This window comes from Microcebus murinus, chromosome 18 (genome assembly GCF_040939455.1).
Source record: "Microcebus murinus isolate Inina chromosome 18, M.murinus_Inina_mat1.0, whole genome shotgun sequence".
In the NCBI taxonomy this organism is placed as follows: domain Eukaryota; kingdom Metazoa; phylum Chordata; class Mammalia; order Primates; family Cheirogaleidae; genus Microcebus; species Microcebus murinus.
The window spans coordinates 40,936,402-40,958,902 of NC_134121.1; the positions used below are offsets into that span (position 1 = coordinate 40,936,402).

General features: G+C 52.0%; 2 protein-coding genes across 11 annotated transcripts in view; both read right to left on the reverse strand.

Moving 5' to 3' along the window:
- Positions 1 to 8,025: 8,025 nt before the first annotated feature.
- LOC105872139 (SRC kinase signaling inhibitor 1) overlaps positions 8,026 to 22,501 on the reverse strand; it is a 68,119-nt gene continuing 53,643 nt past the window's right edge. For 6 of the 10 annotated variants that reach the window (XM_075994530.1, XM_075994529.1, XM_075994532.1 and 3 more), the window contains 2 exons: positions 18,721 to 18,867; positions 10,355 to 11,392 (listed from right to left, as the gene is read on the reverse strand). In XM_075994530.1, the coding sequence (XP_075850645.1) occupies positions 11,258 to 11,392; positions 18,721 to 18,867 (282 nt within the window). In that variant the 3' untranslated portion in view covers positions 10,355 to 11,257. Of the gene's footprint in view, positions 11,393 to 18,720; positions 18,868 to 22,501 lie in introns of all 10 variants that reach the window. The other 4 variants (XM_012765955.3, XM_075994534.1, XM_075994535.1 and 1 more) reach the window with 2 other exon arrangements.
- On the reverse strand, positions 18,892 to 21,907 carry LOC142861886 (uncharacterized). Its single transcript, XM_075993978.1, is given in 4 exon segments — positions 18,892 to 20,340; positions 21,384 to 21,479; positions 21,482 to 21,778; positions 21,878 to 21,907. Coding segments are annotated over 4 exon segments (1,323 nt in total). The 3' UTR covers positions 18,892 to 19,440.

Here is a 22,501-nt window from a genome sequence, read left to right on the forward strand (position 1 = left end):
GGCACTCCAGACCCAGATAATATTGCAAAGGACAGTATAGGTTTTGCCCCATGTCTTACATGTGTAAGCTTGCAACAAGGGTGCACTTCTTTCTATCCTGTGGCCTGTAGTTAGTTGCCCCAGCCAGCTTATAAGCTGCAGCCAGTCAGCCTAGTGTCCATCTGTAGGAAGAGCAGGTGACATTCATCGAGGAGAATCTCGGAGGTGCTCTGGAGCTAGGGAGAGCTCAGTTGCTCACTGAATCCCATCCCTGCCCCCATCCTGGGTGGTTTTTTGTTGGGCAAATGAGCTTATAGCTAGTGTTATTGTAGCCTTAGCACCTGCTTCCAGGGCTTTCCATGTTGTAAATCAATCTTCCAACAGTTTTGACCACAGCACCATTATCCCCACTTTATATGTGACAAAACTGCGGCACAGAGTCGCGACATAACTTGCCCAAGGTCACATAGCTAGTAAGTGGTGGAGCCAGGATAAGTCTAATTCCAGAGAAAGGACACAGGGATGGGGTGACCTGCGCATTGGGCCACTGTCTCTAAACTGTAGTAGGCTTTGGGTAAGAATGGATCAAAACCCTGTGCTCTCCTTCAAAAATAAAGGATTTCCCAAATTTGTAGGATCAGAGAAAATTTTAAAAAGGAGACATGAAGACATCTCTAGATAAGTAAAAACTGAGAGAATTAATCACTAGTAGATATGCCATACAAAATACTAAAGGAAGCCTTCAAGTTGAAATGAAAGTACACAAGATGGGAACTTGAATGCACATGAATAAATAAAGAATGCCAGGAACGGTGACTACATAGGCAGTATGAAAGACAAGATAAACATTTTTGTTGCAGTTCTTTTCTTTTTTGTCTTTAATTCTGTCTCTGAAGACGACTGCATAAATTACAAAACTGCATTGACATACAAAGGTGTAATTTGTATGACAAGGAGTGGGGAGGGTATGGAGCTATATTGGAGCAAAGTTTTTATACACTATTAAAATTTGGTTAGTATTAATGCAAACTAGATTGTTTTAAGTTATAATGCTAATTGTAATCCCTGGGGGCAACCACTAAGAAAATAACTGAAAAAAGTATTGTAAATGATTCAAAAAGTGAATTTAAAAGATACATTAGAAAAAAGGAGGCCGGGTGTGGTGGCTCACACCTGTAATCCTAGCACTCTGGGAGGCCGAGGCGGGCAGATTGCTCAAGGTCAGGAGTTCGAAACAACGCTGAGCGAGACCCCATCTCTACTAAAAATAGAAAGAAATTAATTGACCAACTAAAAATATATATACAAAAAATTAGCCAGGCATGGTGGCACATGCCAATAGTCCCAGCTAGTTGGGAGGCTGAGGCAGGAGGATCACTTGAGCCCAGGAGATTGAGGTTGCTGTGAGCGAGGCTGACACCATGGCACTCACTCTAGCCTGGGCAACAAAGTGAGACTCTGTCTCAAAAAAAAAAAAAAGAAAAAAAGAAAAAAGGATATATCTATTTTACGCACAAAAAGGCAGGAATCAAGGAACAAAAAAGACATAAGATATATGAAAAAATAGCAAAATAGCAAACATAAAGCCTAATTTATCAATAATTACATTGAACATAAATGGATTCAACACCCCAATCAAAAGGCAGAAATTGGCAGAATGGATTTTAAGAAATGATCCAACTAGAAGCTGATTCAAAGAACAGGAGTTGAAAGCAGAAGGATGGAAAAAGAAACCATGTGAACAGTTACTAAAAGAGAGCTAGGGTGAAGCAAAATAGACTTTAAGACAAAATTGTTACTAGAGTTAGAAGGACATTTCATAGTGATAAAAGAGCCAATATATCAGGAAGATAAAATGATTGTAAACATATATACTTCTAGTAGCAGAGCTCAAAATATATAAGGCAAAAAACCTAACAGAATGGAAGGGAAACGAGACAATTCAATGTAATAATTGGAAACTTCAATATCCCACTTTTAATAATGGGTAGAACCACTAGGCAGCAGATCAGCAGGAAGTAGAAAACTTGAACATTATAAACCAACAAGCTCTAACAGATACCGAGAGAACACTCCACTCACTAATGGCAGAATACACATCCTTCTCAAGTGCACATGGGACATTCTCCAAGATAGACCATATGCTAGGCCATAAAACAAAAACGAGCCTCAATAAATTTAAAAGGATTGAAATTGTACAAAGTCTGTTCTCCAACCACAATGGAATTAAGTGAGAAATTAACAACAGAAGAAATTTTGGGAAATTCACAAATATGTAGAAATTTCAACACACACTCTGAAATAACCAATGGGCCAAATAAGAAATCACATGAAAATTAGAAATTACCTTGGGATAAATGAAAACTAAAACATGACATGACAAAACTTATGGGGACATAGCAAAAGCAATACATAGAAGGAAATTTACAGCTGTAAATGTCCATATTGAAAAAGAAGAAAGATTTCTAATCAATAACCACCTTAAGAAACTAGAAAAAGAAGAGCAAACTAAACCAAAAGCAAGTGAAAGGAAGGAAATAATAAAAATGAGTAAAAATAAATAAAATAGAAAATAGAAAACATCAGTAAAACCAAAAGTTGGTTCTTGGAATAGATCAACAAATTGGCAAGTATTTACCTAGATTGAGCAAGAAAAAATGAGAGAAGACTCAAATAACTAAATCAAGTATGAAAAGGGGACATCATTACTAATCTTATAAAAATAAAGAGGATAATAAGGGAATGCTATGAACAATTACATGCCAGCATTTAGGTAATTAGATGAAATGGACAAATTCTTAATCTTTCTTAGAAAGACACAAATTGCCAAAACTGACTCAAGAAAGAAAACTCATAGATAATCTGAACACGGGAATAAGTTTTTTGTTTATTTTTTGAGATAGGGTGTAGCTCTGTCACCCTGGCTAGAGTTACAATGGTGTCATCATAGCTCACAGCAACCTCAAATTCCTGGACTCAAGTGATCTTCCTGCCTCAGCCTCCCACGTAGCAGGGACTACAGGCATGTGCCACCATGCTCAGTTAATTTTTCTATTTTTTGTAGAGACGAGATCTCTTGAACTTCTGGCCTTAAGCAATCCTCCCACCTTGGCCTCCCAAAGTGCTAGGATTACAGGTGTGAGCCACCACACCCAGCCAGAAAAAGATTTAATTAGTAATGTTAAAACTTTCAACAAAGAAAAGCCCAGCCTTGGGCAACATAGTCAGACTCTGTCTTTAAAAAAAGAAAAAAACTCTTTAAATAGACAAAAGATTTGAATAGATATTTCTCCAAAGAAGATATACAAATGGCTAACAAGCACATGAAAATGATGTTCAACATCATTGGTCGTTAAGCAAGGGCAACCCAAAACCACAGGAGATACCACCTCACACCCACTAGATGGCTTAAATCAAGAAAATGGAAAACAAGTGTTGATGAGGATGTGGAGAAATAGGAACACTCACACATTGCTGGCGGGGGTGAAAAATGGCACAGCCACTGAGGAAAAGAGTTTGATGTCTCCTCCAAAAGCTAAACAGCATTACCATATGATCCACAAATTCTACTCCTAAGTATACACCCAAGAGAAAGGAAAACATATGTTCACGCAGAAACTTGTACATGAATGTTTATAGCAGCACTGTTTATAATAGCCAAAAGGTGGAGACAGCCTGAATGTCCATAAATGGATGAATGGATAAACAAATCACTGCAATTTACATACAACAGACTATTATTTAGCCACAAAAAGGAACACTGTACTGATATTTATTACCATTTGGGTTAACCTGGAAATATGATGCGAAGTGAAAGAAGCCAGACACAAAACGTCACCCATCATATGATTCCTTTTGTATAATAAATATATCCAGAGTAGGCAAAACCGTAAAGACAGAACAGAGGTTACCAAGGGATGAAGGGAGGTGGGTAATGAGGAGTAATTGCTTAATGGAGATTTTTTTAAGTGGTGTAATGAAAAAGCTTTGAAACTAGACAGAACTGGTAGCTGCGCAACATTGTGAATACAAATACCATTGAACTGTGCACTTTCAAATGGTTAATTGTATGTTGTCTGAATTTCACCTCAATAAAAAAATTTAGACACTTATTTAAAATTAAGGATACTCATAAGTATAGATTAGAATAGAAACTGAGGTGAATAATAAATTCAGAATATGCCAGGCACAGTGGCAAAAGTAAATCAGAATAATTTTGGAAGATCTTTTTTGAAAAAAGAAAATCCTTAAGGGCCCCTCCCTCCACACACAATCAATTTGATTTCTATAAGCAGTGAATAATCCAAAAATAAAATTAAGAAGACAATTCTATTTATAATGGCATCAGAAAGAATAAAATACCTAGAAATAAATGCAAAACTTGTACACGGATAATGATAAAACATTGTTGAAAGAAATTAAAGCGGATCTAAACAAGTGAAAAGATATTGTACGTTTTAAAAGACTTAACGTTGTTAAAATGGCAATGTGCCTTAAATTGATCTACAGATTCAAATCAATCCCAATTAAAATTCCCCCTTTTTTTTTTCCTGCAGAAATTGGCAAGCTGATCCTCAAATTCCTATGGAAATGCAAGGGACCCAGAATAGCCAAAATATCTTGGGGGGAAAAAAAGTTGGAGGACTTAGACTTCCTAATTTCAAAACTTACTACAGGCCGGGCGCGGTGGCTCACGCCTGTAATCCTAGCTCTCTGGGAGGCCGAGGCGGGCGGATTGCTCGAGGTCAGGAGTTCGAAACCAGCCTGAGCAAGAGCGAGACCCCGTCTCTACTATAAATAGAAAGAAATTAATTGGCCAACTAATATATATAGAAAAACTTAGCCGGGCATGGTGGCTCATGTCTGTAGTCCCAGCTACTTGGGAGGCTGAGACAGAAGGATCGCTTGAGCCCAGGAGTTTGAGGTTGCTGTGAGCTAGGCTGACGCCACGGCACTCACTCTAGCCTAGGCAACAAAGCGAGACTCTGTCTCAAAAAAAAAAAAAAAAAACTTACTACAAAGCTAGAGTAATCAAGATATGTAGATCAGTGGAATCATATTAGTAGTCCTGAAATAAATCCTTCCATTTAGTGTAAAACTGATTTCCAATAAGGGTACTAAGATGATTCAATGGGCAAAGAATAGCCTTATCAACAAATGGTCCTGGGACAATTGGGCAGCCATCTGCAAAAGGAATACATTTGGACACCTCTCTCATGCCATACACAAAAATTAAATCAAAATGGATCCAAAATCTAAATGTTAGAACTAAATTAAAAATTCTAGAAGAAAACTCCCTCCTTGCTAACAGGTATGAAGAAAACCAAACAACTTCTAGAAGAAAACACAGGAATAAATCTTGGTGACCTTAGGTTAGATAATGGTTTCTTGGTTATGACACCAAAATCACAAGCAATAAAAGAAAAAAATTGGAGATTGGGCTCCATCAAAATTAAAAACTGTGTGTGTCAAAGGACAACATTGAGAAAGTGAAAAGACTGGCCTCATGTGGTGGCTCATGCCTGTAATCCTAACACTTTGGGAGGCCAAGGCGGGAGGATCACTTGGGGCCAGGAGTTCGAGGTTGCAGTGAGCTATGATGACACCACTGCACTATAGCCTGGGCGACAGAGCAAGACTGTCTCAAAAAACAAACAAACAAACAAATAAATAAAAATAATGGGACAAAATATTTAAAATATTTGCAAATCCTGTCTCTGACAAGGGACTTATATCTGGAATATATAAAGAACTCTTAAATCTCAACAATAAAAAGACAAATGAACCAATTTAAAAATGGTCAAAGGATTTGAATAGACATTTCTCTCCAAAGAAGATATGCAAATGACCAATAAACACATAAAAAGATGTTCAGCATCATTAGCCAACAGGGGAATGCAAATCAAAACCACAATGAACTCCCTCTTCACATACATTAGGATGGTGGAAGCAAAAAAAGACAGTAACAAGCACGTGGAGAAATTAGAACCCTGGAACATGGATGGTGGGAATAAAAAATGGGACAGCCACTTTGGAAAAGTTTGGCAGTTTCTCAAAATGTTAAACCTAGGGCTACCATACACCCAGCAATCCTACCCATTGGTATATAACCAAGAGAAAGAATTGAAACATATGTCCACACAAAAAACTTGCACATGAATGTTCAGGTATTAATTACCTAAATGTCCATCAAATGATGGGTGGATAAGTAAAATGTAGTAGATCCATACAATGAAAAATTATTCAGCATTAAAACGGAATGAAGCCCAGGCACGGTGGCTCACGCCTATAATCCCAGCACTCTGGGAGGCCAAGGCAGTGGGATTGCTTGAGGCCAGCAGTTCAAGACTAGCCTGGAAAACATAGCAAGACCCCCCCCCCGCCATGTGTACAAATAAAAAAAATTAAAAATTAGCTGGACATGTTGGTGCACGCCTGTAGTTTCATCTACTTGGAAAGCTGAGGCAGGAGAATCACTCGAGCTCCGGAATTCAAGGTTACAGTGAGTTATGACCAGCCACTGCATTCCAGCCTGGGTGACAGAGCAAGACCCTGGCTCTGAAAGAAAAAAATAAAACCAAACAAACAAAAGGAATGAAGTACTGCTATATGCCATAACATAGATGAACTTTGAAAACATTATGCTAGAAAGAAACCAGTCACAAAAGACTCCATGCTGTGTGATTCCATTTGTGTGAAATGTCCATATAGACTTTAAATGGGTGGATTTTATGGTGATGTGAAATATATCTCAATAAAGCTGTAAAAACAGACAGCAAACTCTGTACTCTAAAACTCACTCTGTCAGGTGGGGTTTGATATTATTTATAGGAAATATTTCTTTGGGGAACCTCCAAATCTATTAGAGTCAGAGTAAAAGAAATAGAGTTTTCCCTGCCATTCTGGTGAGGGCATGTAGGGGAACTGTGACTGTAGCCCCGAACTAGAGCCTAGAGTCTTGAGTCTGGAGTGAAGATTTCTGGGATGATGACCATGGTAGGGTGTGGGACCTCCTACCAGGTGTCATCTTGAGTGGCACCCATCAGTCAGCATTGGTGAGCTCCCAGGGAGCCTGTTGTCAGATAAGGGGCATGAGGCCACCGGCTGAAGCCCCCGCCCTGTGGATAGCTCAGTCATCCTGTGAGCTCAGGGACTGCTTAAGCCACTCAGAGATCAAACAGGAAGGGGGGACCCGAAAGAAGGTGCAACCCGGGCTCCAGGACACTGTCATTACCTTATGGGATACAAGTGATGATGTTGCAGGAGGTAGAAGAGATTCAGTAACACCCCAGGTCTCAGCCAAGCAGAAGAGCAACTGAAAGGGCAGCCTCAAGGACCCTTAGAACATTCTGGAACAGTGGCATAGCCTTCAGAATTCCAGGAAAACTTGAAAAACCCACTCAGGATGTGTGTACTCAATGGTGCATTGTATGTAGTAAGTGCCATTTCACTACAGGTGTGTGTCAGTGCCCAAAGCTTTGAGGTGTGAAATGTATTTCATACAGTTAATTACACAAGTTTGCAGGCTGCTGCTCTGGAAGGGATGGGTGGACACCACAGAGGGTTAGCCCACCCAAAGGGCAGGAGGCTGGGACCCATCACTGGGGACTGCTGGAGGTAATCAGCCTCTACTTAGTTTTGGGGGGAAAGCATTGACTTTGGGGTTAGGCAGAGCTGGATTCAAACTTACTAGTTTGTCTGCAACTTATTAGTGGTATGACTCTGGGCAAGATGCCCAATGTCTCTGAGCCTCTTTGTCACTTGCTGGTGTAGGTAGTGCCCGTGGCTACCTCACAGGTGGTTGTGAGGATTAGATGGGGCATATCTTAGAGTGCCAAGCTGAGAGCTGGCTCCTCGAGAGTCCGTGGTGCTCCTCTTCAGTGGTGTTGGTTCCCATGGGTGCTCAGGGGTAGCGCCAGCACCAGGGGCCCTGTTCTACCCCCACCCCTTTGTGCCCTGCCTGCTGCAGGGTCAGCCCCATCCATCCCCGTGCCTTCCAGGCCCTCGAGGGTGAAGCTGAGAAATAAGGAGACAGCAGCCCATGGGAAGGTGATCCAGGAAAAAGAAACAAGTTTTATTAAAGCCCCAAACACTTGGCTAGAAAAACCAAAAGGAGAGAGCAGGGAGGTGGGAGGAAAAAAAGGACATTAAAAAAGAGAGACAGAGAAAACACAGCAACCCTTTTCCATTTAGAAATTGTCAAGTTACACCGACAAAGGTCACAGAATATCCACAGAAGCCGTCACTGCTACACCAACACGGGCCCTACGGGGTGGACGGGGTGGGTGTGGAGCCGGGGCCCACCGGGGACCCCACTCAGAGCCTCGGGCCTGAGGCTCCTGGGGAAACAGCATATTGTGAAGGGGCGGGAGAGAAACCCCCCATGCGAGTAACACAGCACAGTGGGCGGGGGCCAGGGGGACCGGGTACAGGGGTCCCCCAGACGTCTTAGTTTGCTCCTGATCAAGCACACACTGATGGACAGCAGCGAGGCGCATGCAGCTGGGGGCACCGGCGTGCGGCGGCTGTGAGACGGCCAGTGGGGACGGGGCTCAGGAAGGGAGCCGGAGCGAGTGGTGCAGGGATGATGGGACACACACACGCGTGCACACGCACACACACACACGCCCACACACCTGAGTCTGCACCAGCACACACCTGGGCATGCGCACACACCCACCGCAGACACAGGTCACACGCACTTCCATGTTCACACCTCTGTCCACAGACACATGGCCCCCACACTGACAAGTCTCTCGCGCCTAGGCATGTCTGCACACACACCACACGTGTTCTCACGCAAAGCTCCTCTCACGCTAACATGCAGGTGGGCACGTGCCAATGCCCAAACAGGTTACATACAGCTACATGCACAGGCCTCCCCACACATGACAGGCCGTGCCTGCGGACGTGCGTCCCATGCATCTGCACACACGGCTGGGTGGGCTTGTGCCTGCGCGCACACACACACACGCACACACACGCAGGCTGCACACAGTTCACGCAGATGCCTCCCATCCCACACATGTGCAGGAACCAAAGCGAAAGAATGATGCAAATCCCACTGGGCTCTACTTGAGCGGGGGGCGGGGCACATGGCTCCCTCCATCTGCCCCTTCCAGGGTGGACACTGCCCCTACCCTCCTCCCCCCACAAAGGGACATTCAACTCAGGACAATGACGTGGGGCACACGTTCTGGTCACAGGGCCGAGGGTAGAGGTGGGGGCGAGTGAAGGGTAGCAAGCGAAGAGGAATGGAGTGGAGGGAGGAGGGGGCACCACTCCCCCCTCCCCTCCCAAGTCAGGGGTCTCTGTACAGCCAGATCAACCGAACCTTCACTGGACCACATGAGCCAGGCCGATGCGCCCACCCCAGCCCCTCCCCCGCCGGACAGCGGCAAGGGAGAGAGTGCCGTGGTTTTCTTTTTTTTTTTTCTTTTTTAAATATTTATATATATTTATATTACGTATATTATATATATATAATATGTAAATATATTTTTAAAACAATATAAAATGTTAAGACACTTCACTTAAATGTAAAGAGTTGCCTGCAATTAAAAGTAATTGCATCATTTATGAGGTCCTTTTTTTGTTGTTTCCTATTTTCCAGGGTTTCTTTTTTTTTTTTCTGGAGGGATTTTTTTTTTCCTCTTCTTTTGTTATTTTTCAAAAAGGCTTGCTTGCCTTGGTACAAAAATGATCCAAAGCTAGAAAACAAGGATGAACCAACAGAAGCAAAAACAAAAGAAATGAAGAAACACAGCCCAGTTTCCCTCCCTCCCAAGCCTTCAGCAGCCCCCTGGCTGTCCCTCCCCGCCCCCCCGTATCTTGGGGGCGCTGTCCTCCTGCAATGGCTTCTTGCTGTGCTTGCTGAGGAGGCTGATTCCAGTTCCCCTCCCCTGTGCTTACGCCACTTTGTGCTCCAAATGGGGACCCTCTGCCTGGGGACCCCCACTCCATCCTCCTCCTCCTCCCCCCTCTCACCATCTCCCTCTGACCCCTCCCTGTGCCCTCTTGGGGGGCCAGGAGTAACAACCAAAATTGGTCTCCCTCTCCCCATCCCCAGGACCACGACTTCCAGCAGCCTCTGCAGGCGAAGCAGGGCATCCACGGGCCACAGACTGGTGGGCCAGGCCTTGGGGACCTTCAGACATCTCGCCAGGGTCACCAGATCCCCATTTAAAACCACATCTCACCTCACCCCTTCCCTGGAAACCCTCAAGTCACAAAGAAGATGGTTGAAGGTCAAGTCACCCCACCTGTGGGCTGGAGCTGCCTGCCCCGCCCCTCCCAACCCTCCCTGCTCTCCCCTGCCCTCGCAACCAGGACCCTTCCCCACCGCCTCCAGGCCTCAAAATCTCATTTCTGGGCCCTTCATTCTTGCCCACCCCACCCCCATTAAATAAGTTAATGTCATTTAAAGTGCTAAATTAGGAAACTAAAAGTACCAAATGCCCCTCCCAGGGCTGCCCTCTCCCTAGGCAGTGTCCCCAGTGTCAGGCCCCGGTGTCAGGCCATCTGCACAACCCACCCCCACAGCCAACAGTCCAAAGGGCCTCCACCCGCTCCCCACAGGACAGAGGCCAGCTGCTCCCCAGGGACACAGACTCCCAGCCTCACCCCACCCCGAGGCCTCCTAGCCCCTGCCTCCGTGTCCAGCCCGTCCATCTAGACTCCAGGCCCACTGGGGTGAGTGGAAGGATCAGAGCAGCAGCAGAGGTCAGTCTTGTGCGAGGTTGGACAGGGAGCGGGGTGTCTCCAGGCCCCGTCTCCCAGCGTCGCGTCCCCAGGCCTGATGCTGGGGCTGGTCCAATGTCCAGGCGTTCCTCCAGGAGGTACCGAGGGAGGGGGAAGGTTTCTCGCTGCTCCAAGTCTCCGTGGCTCAGAGTTTGTTTGGAGTATTCTTGGGAAGTGGGGGGGGGGAGGGAAGGTGCGGGGACTTCAGGATGGACTTGGGAGGAAGAGTGGTGAAAGAGAAAAGGGACAGAGTGACAGGAAGTGGCCCCCAGAGGCCCTCTGGGAACAGGAGACCAGGGGGAGGTGGTGTGTTTGGTTTTTAGTTTTACTGTTTAAAAAAAGATAATTAAAAGTGAATCATTTAAAAAACCAAAAACACCAACAGAAGATGGGTGTGGGGAGCTGAGGGCCACCCCCTCCTCTGAAGGGCAAACCCCGCAAGGGGTCTGGCGACCAGGGTGGGGGTGGGTGGAGATGAAGGAAGAGAGAGAAATGGCAAGGGTCAGGGACAGGCAGGGGTGGAGACGTGAGGGGCCTTCTAGAAGGAGATGGAAGAATTCCTTGCCCCAAAGGAAGTCAATACAGGGATAGAGGTTCTGGAAGCCGAGGGCTTTTCTGAGACAGGGCTCGAGGTCTCATTTGACCCGCTCATCTCTTTAGATGGTTTAGTGGCCTGGAACAAAAACAGGGGTCAGGGGTCAGAGAGAGGAAGGGAGCGCCTTCGTGCTGGCCCCCAGCTGACATTTTAAAAATGGAAAACCTCTACAAATCCAAGAGAAAATTAACTGCAAAAGGAAGAACCAGAGGGGCATCTGCAGAGAGCGGTCCTCTGAACAGGCTGGGGGGTGCAGCGGGGGCAGAAAGGGGGTGTGGGGAGGGCCTGGGAAACCGGAGTGGGGGGCAGGCCCACAGTCACTGATGGGAGAGAGAGAAGGTGGAAGAGAGACCAGAGCAGCACAGGAGAGACCATGCCCAGGACAGGCAGGTGGGGAAGCAGGGCAGGGGGAGGAGGGGAGGGAAGGAAGAAGAAGTGAAAGGTTAGCCGAGGCAGGGGTGCATGGGCGGGTCTTAGCCCAATTGGTCAACAGCACAGTTCTTTCTGGCCTCAGTGCCGTGGCAACAGAGAAAGGAGCTTGTCCTCCCTGGCGAGCACTTCAAGGAACCCCAGTCTGGGACTGTGGGAAGAAGGCGCTCACTGCACCTAGCCTTGCACCCCTGCATAGGAAGCCCCACAGCACCCCTGCAAGTCTCCCTCCAGCTCTGAGTAGGGAATGGGGAGGCCACTGCCTCATGACGTGTCCTGCACTCACTGGTCAGCTCTGACAGTCAGAACCAGCCCCTCACCCTCCTCCCCACCTCCAACAGACTCCCTGTGTCTCTATGCCTCCGGAGCTGTGGTCTCCAAAGTGGGGAGCTATCTGCATCACTTGTGGGGGGAGGGAGACAGCATGTGACATGCACTGAAAATGCAGATTCCTGGGCCCCTGTGCAGGCCCAGGAAGGTGCATTTTAAGCAGGCGCCCCAGGTGGTTGTGCTGCACGTTTACAAATCCACTGGGCTAGTGGGACACAGACCAGGTTTTCTCCCGCAATTGTATTCACTGTCCCCTCTGGCCTTGCTTAGCTACTAGTGTGAGAACTGAATGGCCTTGCTAAAAAAGACCCGAAGGCTAAAGCTGGACACAGTGTCTGTGGCACATCACCACGTCAGCACAGGGTCGCCCATTTCCCACGGTCCTACCTTATCACCTGCCCTGGGGCAAGCCCACCCTGCTCCTGAACCCACCCCCTTGGTGGTCCTCATTTCTTCTTCCACGGTGCAGGTGGTCTGCTCAGTGATCCACCCAGGTTTTGCGTACCACACTGCTGTTTGCAGCTCCCCTTTATGGAAATCCAAACAAGTGGTCCCCATTTGGGTCCTCTATTCCCTCTCTTCTTCCCAAGGCTGCACGTCCATCTATTACTAAAAGGGTATCTAGAGCTGCAGCCATGGGATCGCTGGGGTCTGAAGTCCTGTGCCTGTGTCAGGCGTGGGCCCTGCCCTCAGGGGGCACCCGGGACCTGGGCCCAGAGGCAAACTCACTTAAAGGCAACCAAGGGCTCTCTTATACTCCTGGCTTTCCTTGGGCTCAGTCCCACTCCTACCCCACACTAGTCTTTCTCATTTAAATTCTTTCCCCCAAAGCCAGGTGGGAGGGGAGCACAGTGAACTCTCTCTGGTGTCTCTTAACATCTCACCACGTCCCCAAGCATGGTGTCCACTCCCTCCTGCCTGTCCTCTTTGTTCCGAACCAGCCTCAGTCTATTCCAAGCCTTGGTCTTTGGAACACCTACCTTCCGGCTGGCGCCTCCACGTGACGCCGTATTCACGTGGCAACATGTCCTCACCCAGGCAAGGCGCCCCTTCTCCCTCCCACAGCCAGTGCCAGGCTTCTGCCACCCGGCTCTATCAGTTTATGGGAATGCCTGACCTCTGCCCTGGCTTCTTCGTGGGGACCACGCATGGTCTCTCTGCAAGCATTTGTGTTACAAAGTCCTCTCAGGCCCCCTTCCCTCCCGGGAGACGCTGACCACTGCACCACTCAAAACCCATTCTCCCCAAGCTGAGAGGCACCACCAGCAGTGCCCAGAGACCCCCTCCTGCGAGGCTCTCGTGTGACACAGCTGCTGTCTCTCAAGGTTCTTTTCACTTCCATTTCCCCTACCAGTCCTCCCACATTGGTCCCAATTATGTCCAGAGAAGCAGGACTCACTCACTTTTGTGGCAAAGGGGAAACCTCACAGACGTTCAGCTTTGGGGGGGGAGACGTAGGTCCGTCACCCAGGCCCTGAACCCTGCACACCTGCCTCCTGCCTGGGGATCAGAGTCTGCCACCTGCTCCCTGCACCAAGCACACTGCCCCGTCCCCCATGTTCCGCTCCAACACATACGTCACCACACAGGTGTGGGTCCTCCTGTCGCCTGCCTCCTCCAGGGCCTTTCCCAGTGCCACGCCCTCCCCGGCCCTGCTTTTGCTGACTAAATCCTGCCTGGTTCAGGAACTGGACTGTCAGGAGAAGCTGGGCTTTTCCCCAGCACAGGGTGGGCGGTGGTGGCGGGGATCATGATAAATGCACAGCAGCGAGGGCAATTCCTTTCTCCTCCCAAAAACTGATCCAGGAATAGGCAATGCAGAGATGGGGGAGGCCTGTTGGGGCCTTCTGGAAAGATTCTCCTAGTTCTAAAAGAGTTGTGTGCCCAAGACCCCTGGCATGAAGTCAGCCACGAGAGGGAGGGTGGCAGGATGACAATAGGGCCTAAATGCACAAGGAACCTGGGTCCTGATGTCCATGGGTTGCTGAATTCCCCAACTCTGCAACCTCCCTCCTTCCAGACTTCTTGCTTGGTTAGACGACACCTTTCCTTATTGTTTAAGCCATTTTGAATTGGGGTTCCTGCCCTCCCAGCTAAACCCATTCTAAGTGACACCTGTGAGGCCCAGCGCCACTCCTCTATTACTCTAATCAACATTCTTCTTTTTTTTAAAGCTATTGCCTTCTAGTGTTCCCACTCTGAGGGTGATCTCACCAAGGCTGCGCTCAGGCTATGCTCCCGGCAAAGCAACAGAATCCAGCATGAAGACAGCAGAATTTGCATTAGGCAGATCTGGGTTTAAGTCCCAGTCCTGCCACTTTTTAACCATGTGACCCTAGGCAGATGTCTCTCTGGCCTTCAAGTCCCATCTGCAGGGCAGGCCCACAAGAGATGATGCAAACAGGGCACAAGGCCCAGTGCCTGACACAGCAAGAGGACAGAGTGGCGGCTGTCACTGTGATTATTGTGTCAACCTCTCAGGTTTGCTGCGTCTATTTCCATCTGGATTGCACCTGACTGGCGGCAAACTCATTAGATCATTCACCCACCCAACAAATATTTACTGAGCGCCTGTCTATGCCAAGCACTGTTCTAGGTGCTGTGGGGCTGCAGCCGTGACAACACAGATGAGTTTTAAAGTACCAAGTTGTTAGGATTGAACAAGACACATGAACCTGGCTGGCTGTTTCGAATCTGGAGTGCTGGCTGTTTCGAATCTGCCTCCCCTTCCCCTAGAATCAGTTTCTGCCCTGCTCTGTGCCCTGGGAGTGGACCCTGCCATCCCTTTGCCGACTGGCCTCTGGCTGGGTTTGGCAATGGGGGTGTCATGGCAGGGTGGACAGAGAGAAAGGGGGGGGTGAAGTTTCTTCCCTACCCCCTCCCTCTGGGAACCGTGTCGCAGGCAGGAGCTGTGCCCTCCACAGCTAAAGCTCCTGCTGCTGCCGCTCTCCGGGGCACGCTAGACACTGTGCCCCGGCTCTTCCCCTAGCGAGGCCACAGAGAGGGGGTGTCCATGGCTTCACGTCTACACCAAGCTGACATCCTCATCCCGCTGGAGTCTGGCTCCCACCCCCTTGTCTCTCAAGCACAACAATCAAGGGCTTTCTCTCGGTCATTCCCTCTGACTTCTCTGTAGTGTCGGGCTCTGTTCTTGGAACTTTCTTCCCCCAATTTCTGGGTCTGATCCTGGCACTTCTATTCCCCTCTGCTGTAGTTTGGATATTTGTCTCCCCAAATCTCATGTTCAAATTTGATCCGCAGTGTTGGAGATGGGGGCTGGTGGGAGGTGTTGGGGAGGGAAGGGGGCTCCCTCACCAGGGCCAAACACCACCATTCTGTTAGAAAAAGCCCTGCTCTCTCTCCTCTCTCTCTTGCTCCCTCTCTGGCCCTGTGACACGCCTACTCCCCTTTGCTTTCTGCCACAACTGGAAGCTCCCTGAAGCCCTGGCCAGCAGAGGCTGGCTCCACACTTCTTATGCAGCCTGCAGAACTGTAAGCCAAATAAACCTCTTTTGTTGTTGTTGCTGTTTTGAGACAGAGTCTCACTCTGTTGCCCAGGCCAGAGTGCCATGGCATCAGCCTAGCTCACAGCAACCTCAAACTCCTGGGCTCAAGCGATCCTCCTGCCTCAGCCTCCCAAGTAGCTGGGACTACAGGCATGCGCCACCACGCCTGGCTAATTGTTTCTGTATATTTTTAGTTGTCCAGATAATTTCTTTCTATTTTTAGTAGAGATGGGGGTCTTGCTCTTGTTCAGGCTGGTCTTGAATTCCTGACCTCAGGCAATCCTCCAGCCTTGGCCTCCCAGAGTGCTAGGATTATAGGTGTGTACCACCGCGCCAGCCTCAGGCACTCCTATACAGCTACGTAAAGGGACTAAGCCACCCTCCATCTCATCCTTGTCAAGGAGTGTTGGAATCACTTGAAGAGGGAGAGGCCTCAGGCACCAGCCTTGTCCTGATAATGCACAGTCCCACCAAGGCCATCTCCAGACCCCTTCCCTTTGCAGAGCAGCGTGTGGTGTCCAAAGCTCTCTCCTACATCTGGCATTATATGATCCCAGAAACCTGCTGAGTATTTTTGTCCCTGTCCCCATTGTACAGATGAGGAAAGAGCCTGAGAAGACAGAGGACTTTGACCAAGGCCACAGGCTAAGCTGGACGGAGCGTGTCCGCCCAGGTGACTCAGGCAGCTGGAGCACAGGGGGGGCATGGGCTGGGGGGAGGGGGCAGCTGGAGAGGGAAGAGGGCTGGAGGGGGAGGGGGTGCTGGACAGGGAGGGGAGGTTGGTGGGAAGGGGATCCTGAGCTGAAGGGCCCCAGGCAGCACCAGAAGGGATTCAGGCTTATCAGCCGGAGATGGGGTTTAAGCTGGCTAGTGTGCGTGCGTGCGTGCGTGTGTGTGTGTGTGTGTGTTTGTGTGTGTGTGTGAGAGAGGGAGAGAGAGAGAATCAAATCTGGATTGTACAAAGTTCCCTCCCCACCCTGCAGGTCATGGAAAACAGGTTAGAGGTGACAGAAGTCCCAGGGAGACCACAGAAAACCATGTAGTGAGACATAGATGGGTCCCCTGCTTCTTTATACTATACTTTAAAAAATTTCCACAAGGAACATGCATACTTTACCAGGAAGAAGGAATATTTTTAAGACAGGCTACTGGAGCAGTGGGAGTGAGGGGTGTAGCTAGGCCAGTGGCCGCATGTGGCAGGTCGGGAGAGAGCACAGCCGCATCTGCCCAGGAGGCGAGGGGTGGGGAGGAGCTACTGGGGAGGGGGTGACCCTTCCCCAGGGGACAGCAGTTGGGGCAGCCACCGGCCGGGGGGTGAGGGCGCACTGTGTCTGGACGCACGTGTGCAAGGCGCCTGGGGACAGCCGGGGGAGGCACACGTGGGCGACCAGAGCTCAGAACAGACCTGGGCGGGGACAGAGACTGGGTGATGCCCAAGGAGGGGAGGGGATGTGTGAGGAGCCAGGCGCGGAGAAGGGAAGAGGTGGGCAGAGCAGCCAGGAGGGCCGCAGAGGATGTGGGACTGGGGGTTCTGCACAGCCCCACGGGCATGGGGGGTCTACACGGCACATGCTGCAGGGAGGCAGGGATGGAGGGGAAGAGCCCGTCTGGAGGCCACTAGAGACCTCACGAGGCCCGTGGGAGATGGAGAGAGGGCAGGGCAGGATGAGGAACAAGCATGGAGGGGTGAGGCCCTTGGGCTGGTTTGGGGAGCCAGGGGTTGGGGGGGACCCCCCCAGGAGAGTAACTACAGCCTCGGGAGGGGCCTGCTGGGGAGGCTGCAGCACCGGTGGGTGGGGGAGGGGAGGTAGTGTGGACCGAAGCCCGGTCCCCACTTGCCATCTGTGTGGCCTTGGGTAAAGCCTCAGTCTCCCCACCTATCACACAGGGACAATAAGGACCCACCCCCTGCTGACTAGAGTGGTGAGTGTGAGATGAGATCGCACCCGTGCCTGGCACAAGCCAACACCCTTTAAATTCCAGCTGCTCTTCTGGGCACCAAGGAGGCACCAGCCTGGACAGGATAAGGGGACTCAGCCATGGGGGTGGCAGGAAGAAGGGCTGAAGGTGGCACTCACAGGGTGTCTGGGGACCACGAGGAGGGAGGTGGGGAGCTGCTGAGGCTACCTTCCTATGCACCTTTGGGAAGCCCCTTTCCTTCTCTGAGCTGTCCCCTTGTCTGTCCAGGAGGTGACTGAACTCATCCATCTCTAGCCTCTTGCCTCTGAGCCTAGAACCTTCTTAAGTGGGAGCCACCACCCTCACACCCAGGCTGGGCCTGGTGTACTGAACCAAATGAGCACCCCCAGGTGTCTCTCTCACAGCTAGGCCCGGGGACCGCCCTGCACCCACCGACAGGCCACGTGGGCAGGCCACAGCCGGGGCAGCATCTCCCACGGGTGAGGTCTGTCTACTCTATATGCTGCCCCCAGGCCCACTAATAAATCTGAAAGAGCTTGTAGTGCCCCTGCAACTCCTAACACACCCCTGCCCCTCCTGGGGGCTTTAGTACCTCCTGCTGTCCTCACCCCACGCACCTTGCGAAGGTCAGAGGTGAGCCCACTGAAACCCCAACGCAAAGCTTAAAAGCAGATGCAAAACTCCTTTCTCCCTCAGCCAGGGGCTGGCCCAAGAGCTAAGAGGGAGGCTGAGATTAGAGTGGGGACCCCAAAGAGTGGGGGGGTCCCTGAGAAGAGGGAGAAGGAAAGAAAAGAGAGGAAGGAAATGGCAGGAAGAGGAAGAACACAAAATTCCCCCTTCTACGCCCCAGAGCAGGCTGGGCCTTAGAAGGGACCCAGACAGGGGGCTGGTAGAGTCAGGAATCTGCTCTCTGGCCCCCTCCCCCAGGGGCCAGTGAAGTGCAGCTGGGGACAGGGTCTTCCCTGCCTCTCAGCAAGGGGCTCCTGAGAGAAGGGCCCTTGCTGAGCGTGCATGCCCTAAACCACATGCAAAGCGCTGGGATTAGGGGGAGGAGGGGAACTAAGGTTCAAGGATGGGTGGGGTGGTCCTGGCAGGGTCTCTCTGAGCAGCTGGCGGGTGCATGGTCCTGGGACTAGTGGCAGGAGATGCCCAGTACACAGCAGGAGCTCAGCGCACAACACCTAGGGGCCCGGTGGGGCCACCCCCCACCCCCGCCCTCACCTGCTGCTGGGCCTGGATCCGCATGTACTCGGCCCTCTGCTTGCCGTGCTTGCTTTTGTCAGGGCTGCCTGCCTGGCCCTGGGCCGCCTTCAGCCGAGAGGCCCCCGGAGTCACCACCTTCATGGGTGGCACGCCACCACTGCCACTCTGCAAGAAGATGAACAGGGCTGGTGTTGGAGGGTCCTGTGTGGAGTCACACAGAAACCCTAGGCACACACTGGGTGGGGTCTCTGGGGCTGGGACCTCCTTTGCTGGCCATTTGAAACCTGGAGACGCCTCTCTGGCTCCACATCCCAGGCCCCCACCGAGCTGAGCAGGGTTTAAGGCCTCCCCGCAGGAAAGGAGTAGGGCGGCCAGCCAGTTGCCCAAGAGCTCCCGAGAGCTTTGGTGGCTTCCTTGAGCAGCTCAGGGGCATCTGGTGCCCTCCGGGGGGCCACTTCCAAAGTGAGGGTCCCCAGCACCACCCCGCTCCGCTCCGGCAAGGGGCACTGCCGTGGACCTGGGGCGCATGCCTAAGTTTGGGGCTGGGGGCTTCTCTGCAATGGCAGACACTGGGGATTGGCAGCCCCAGGCCGCATCTGCCTCCTGATGGGAGGCTGGGGTGGGGTCTCCCCAGAGACAGGCAAGCCTGGCCCCTCGAACCCCCCAGGTGTGAGACCTGCGCAGAGGGGCGCTGGGCATCCAGAGGCGCGAGCAGAGACATGACAGAGACAGAGAGAGTCAGAGACAGGAGGGGGAGGGGAGCATGGGGGGAGGGGACAGAACTTTATTTGCTGGCTTACAGATACAGAGCAGAAGGGGAGAGGACCTGGTTCTTGCCAAGGTTGGGGGGCCAACCCCTGGGTAGGCCAGCTTCCCAGCCGCCCCGGGGCTCTGCCTGCAAACCCCTGCTTGGCACAAGGGTCCCGGGAGGGGAGCAGGAGCTGAGAGAAGGCCAGTGGGAGGAGGGGGCTGGTGTGGCTCCTGCAGCCCCCCACTCCCTCCAGCCCTGAAGAGGCAGAGACAGGAGTGTGAAGTGGGGGAGAAGGCAGCCACCTGGGGGCTGGGGGGCAGGGATAGGGGACAGCCTGGGGACCCTGCAGTGGTGGCTGTGCCCATCTCGCTGATGGTGGCTTCCAGCTCCCGGAGCGTCTCCTCCAGGCTGTCCATCCCCTGGGTGGTGGTGCCCTGCACTGTTCGGCCTGCGCTGGTGGCAGGCTGGCCCCGGTGCTCCTGGCTGCAGGTCTGGGCATTGTGTCCAGAGTCCTTGGCAGTCTCCTCTGGGTGGGTCTCAGCAGGTGAAGGCTTCTGGGTCCCATCTGGGGCTGCTCCCCAGGAACAGAGTACCCCGGCTCCTCCATCCTCTGGGCCGTAGCCTTCTACATCCAGTTTCTTGAGAGCTGTCCCTGCCTTCTCAGGTGTCACGCTGCTCCTCTGCCAGGGAGGCTCAGCTGCTCCCCCCCACAGGGTGTGTGGGCCATCCCAGCCCCTCCCGCTGCCAGCCAGGGTCCTGGGTCTCGGGGTGGGAGCTGTCCTGGGACCCGGCTCCTCAAGCCTGGCCTCTGGAAGGGAGGGGGAGTTGGGAGCACACTCTGTCAGGATGATCCGAGGGACGCAGAAGGCCCCGGGACCGGGGGCGGCCTGAGGGGAGAAGGAAGATGAAGAAGAGTGTGATCCCTGCAAACCACACTGAGCTGGGATGGGGGTTAGAGTTAGGTGAGCTCATCCCTTCCTTTCACAGATGGGAAAACTGAGGCAGGGAGGGCCCTGACTGACGTTACCCAGTAAGTTAGAGGCAAAACTGGGAGTAGAACCCGGGTCACTTCCACCATCCCCCACGGCTTCCTACGTTCTAGTAAAGATGCCAGTTTACGTGGAAGCACAGACACATGTTTATTTGGTGTCGCCGTGTCACACTCTGGGAGCAGGTCTCGTGGTTACTCCCATGAGTTTGCCCATTGGTGCAAGGGGACGCGCCACCGTGGGGTTGGTGAAGTAAGCAAGCTCACGTGGGCACATCGTGAACGCTCTGTAAATATCAGCTGTCGTGCTAAAATGAGTGACCCAGGCCGCCAGCCCTGCGCGGGCAGAGACCACCTGCCAGCCTCTGTCCCCGGAGGAGGAGGCCATCGCCCTCATCTCAAGCCAGAGACTCCTGGACCCCTGCTACTTCGTGAGCTGTCCCCAGGGGCTTCGCCACAGAAGGGGCGGGGCTCAGCCTTTGCCAGGGTCCTCCGCTGCACATGCCCGGGCAACGCGCCCTCGGGCACCTGCTTCTGTGCCAGCGACCCTGGGCCTGGCCTAAGTGGGGGCACAGAGAGACGCCCCAAGTACCGTGCCCCAGTTGAGGGAATCCTGGTCTAATTCTGAGCGCCAGTCATGTGTCAGGTGCTGTCACATCTGTCCTCACCTTTAATGTCTACTGTGACCCTTGACATGGCTATTGCTCCCATCATGCCACTCCACAGCGGAGGAAGCCAAGGGTGAGGGAGGTTTCGTGATTCACCCAAGGCCACTCACCCATAGTTACTTAGTGGCAGAGCCAGGATTTGAACCCAGATGGTCTGACTCCAAGTCCAGTGCTCTTTCCACTAAAAGGAGCCATGGGGAGATGCGTGGGGGGGCAGCAGAGACTCCAACCATCCCCTCCCCTGGCGAGCCGCCCAGCCTTGCCACCTGCTTACCTGGGAGCGAGAGGTGTAGACTGGGAAGGCAGAGAGGGTGACCTGACGCTCGGCCGGCTCCACTGCCTGACGGTGCCGTAGGATGCAGAGGGTCAGGCAGGCCCACAAGGCCAGGGGAGGCCTTGCCCACAGGGCCCTCTCAGGATTGGCTCCCAGAGCCAGCAAGGGGCAGGTGCGGGGTTAGGGGGCCACAGTGCCGAGGGCACAGCCAGCCAGGAGGCACCCCGCCCACACTGCTCATCCCAGACAGCTCTATGGGCTGCTCTGTGCCCGTCCCTTGCCCAGCAGACAGCACTGTGCCCCCATCTGATGCCTGTCTGCTCCCCCTGCCAGGAAACCAAAGCACCAGCAGGCCCCCAGCCAGGCCTGAAATCGGGTGGTGGCCAGCATGGAGCCTACCGTGGGCCAGGGAGAGCCAGACAAGGGAGGTGAGAGTGTGTGTGCACAGGGGGCTGTCCCCCCGCATAGCAGAGGGCCCTCTTGGCACACCTGACCAGGCAGAGACTCCCAGCCCCTCCCCCCATCCTCCTCCCCAAGCACCGCACAGTCCTACAGTAAGGAGTGCAGGAGACAGGTCCCCCAAATTCCCAAGAAAGAATAAAGAGGAAATAAGTGCAGCAGGACAGCAGCAAGGACTGAAGTTAGAGAGAAGGAAGAACTTCCCAATGCTGAAAGACAGAACCAGCAGCCAAGGAAGGGCATGGGTTTCTTCCACTCCAAGTCCCCTGACCAGGGGGCCGAGACAGGGCGGAGGCTGCAGAGGAGCCTTTCCTGGGTGTCCAGGCCCCCAGTGCAAGGCACGGATTGAGGGAGAAGCAGAGCCTGTCACCGGCACAGGTGGCAGAGCAGCACGGACAGAGGTGGGGTCCAGGCAAGTGCTCAAGACAAGGTCAGATTCTGAGCTGGACCCAAAGTCGTCTGTGAGCAAGATCCAGCCTCCAATCTTGGCCCAAGACAGCACCCAGGCTTCGGGCCAGACCTGGACTCAGGCCACAAACTGGACCAGAACAGCAGGCCACGTGCGCCAGACTTGGACTCAAGCCTGCGGGGACGGGACGAAGCCTCAAGGGTCACAGACACCTGGGGTGCTGGAGTCCCGGGGAAGTCCCGCCTGGGAG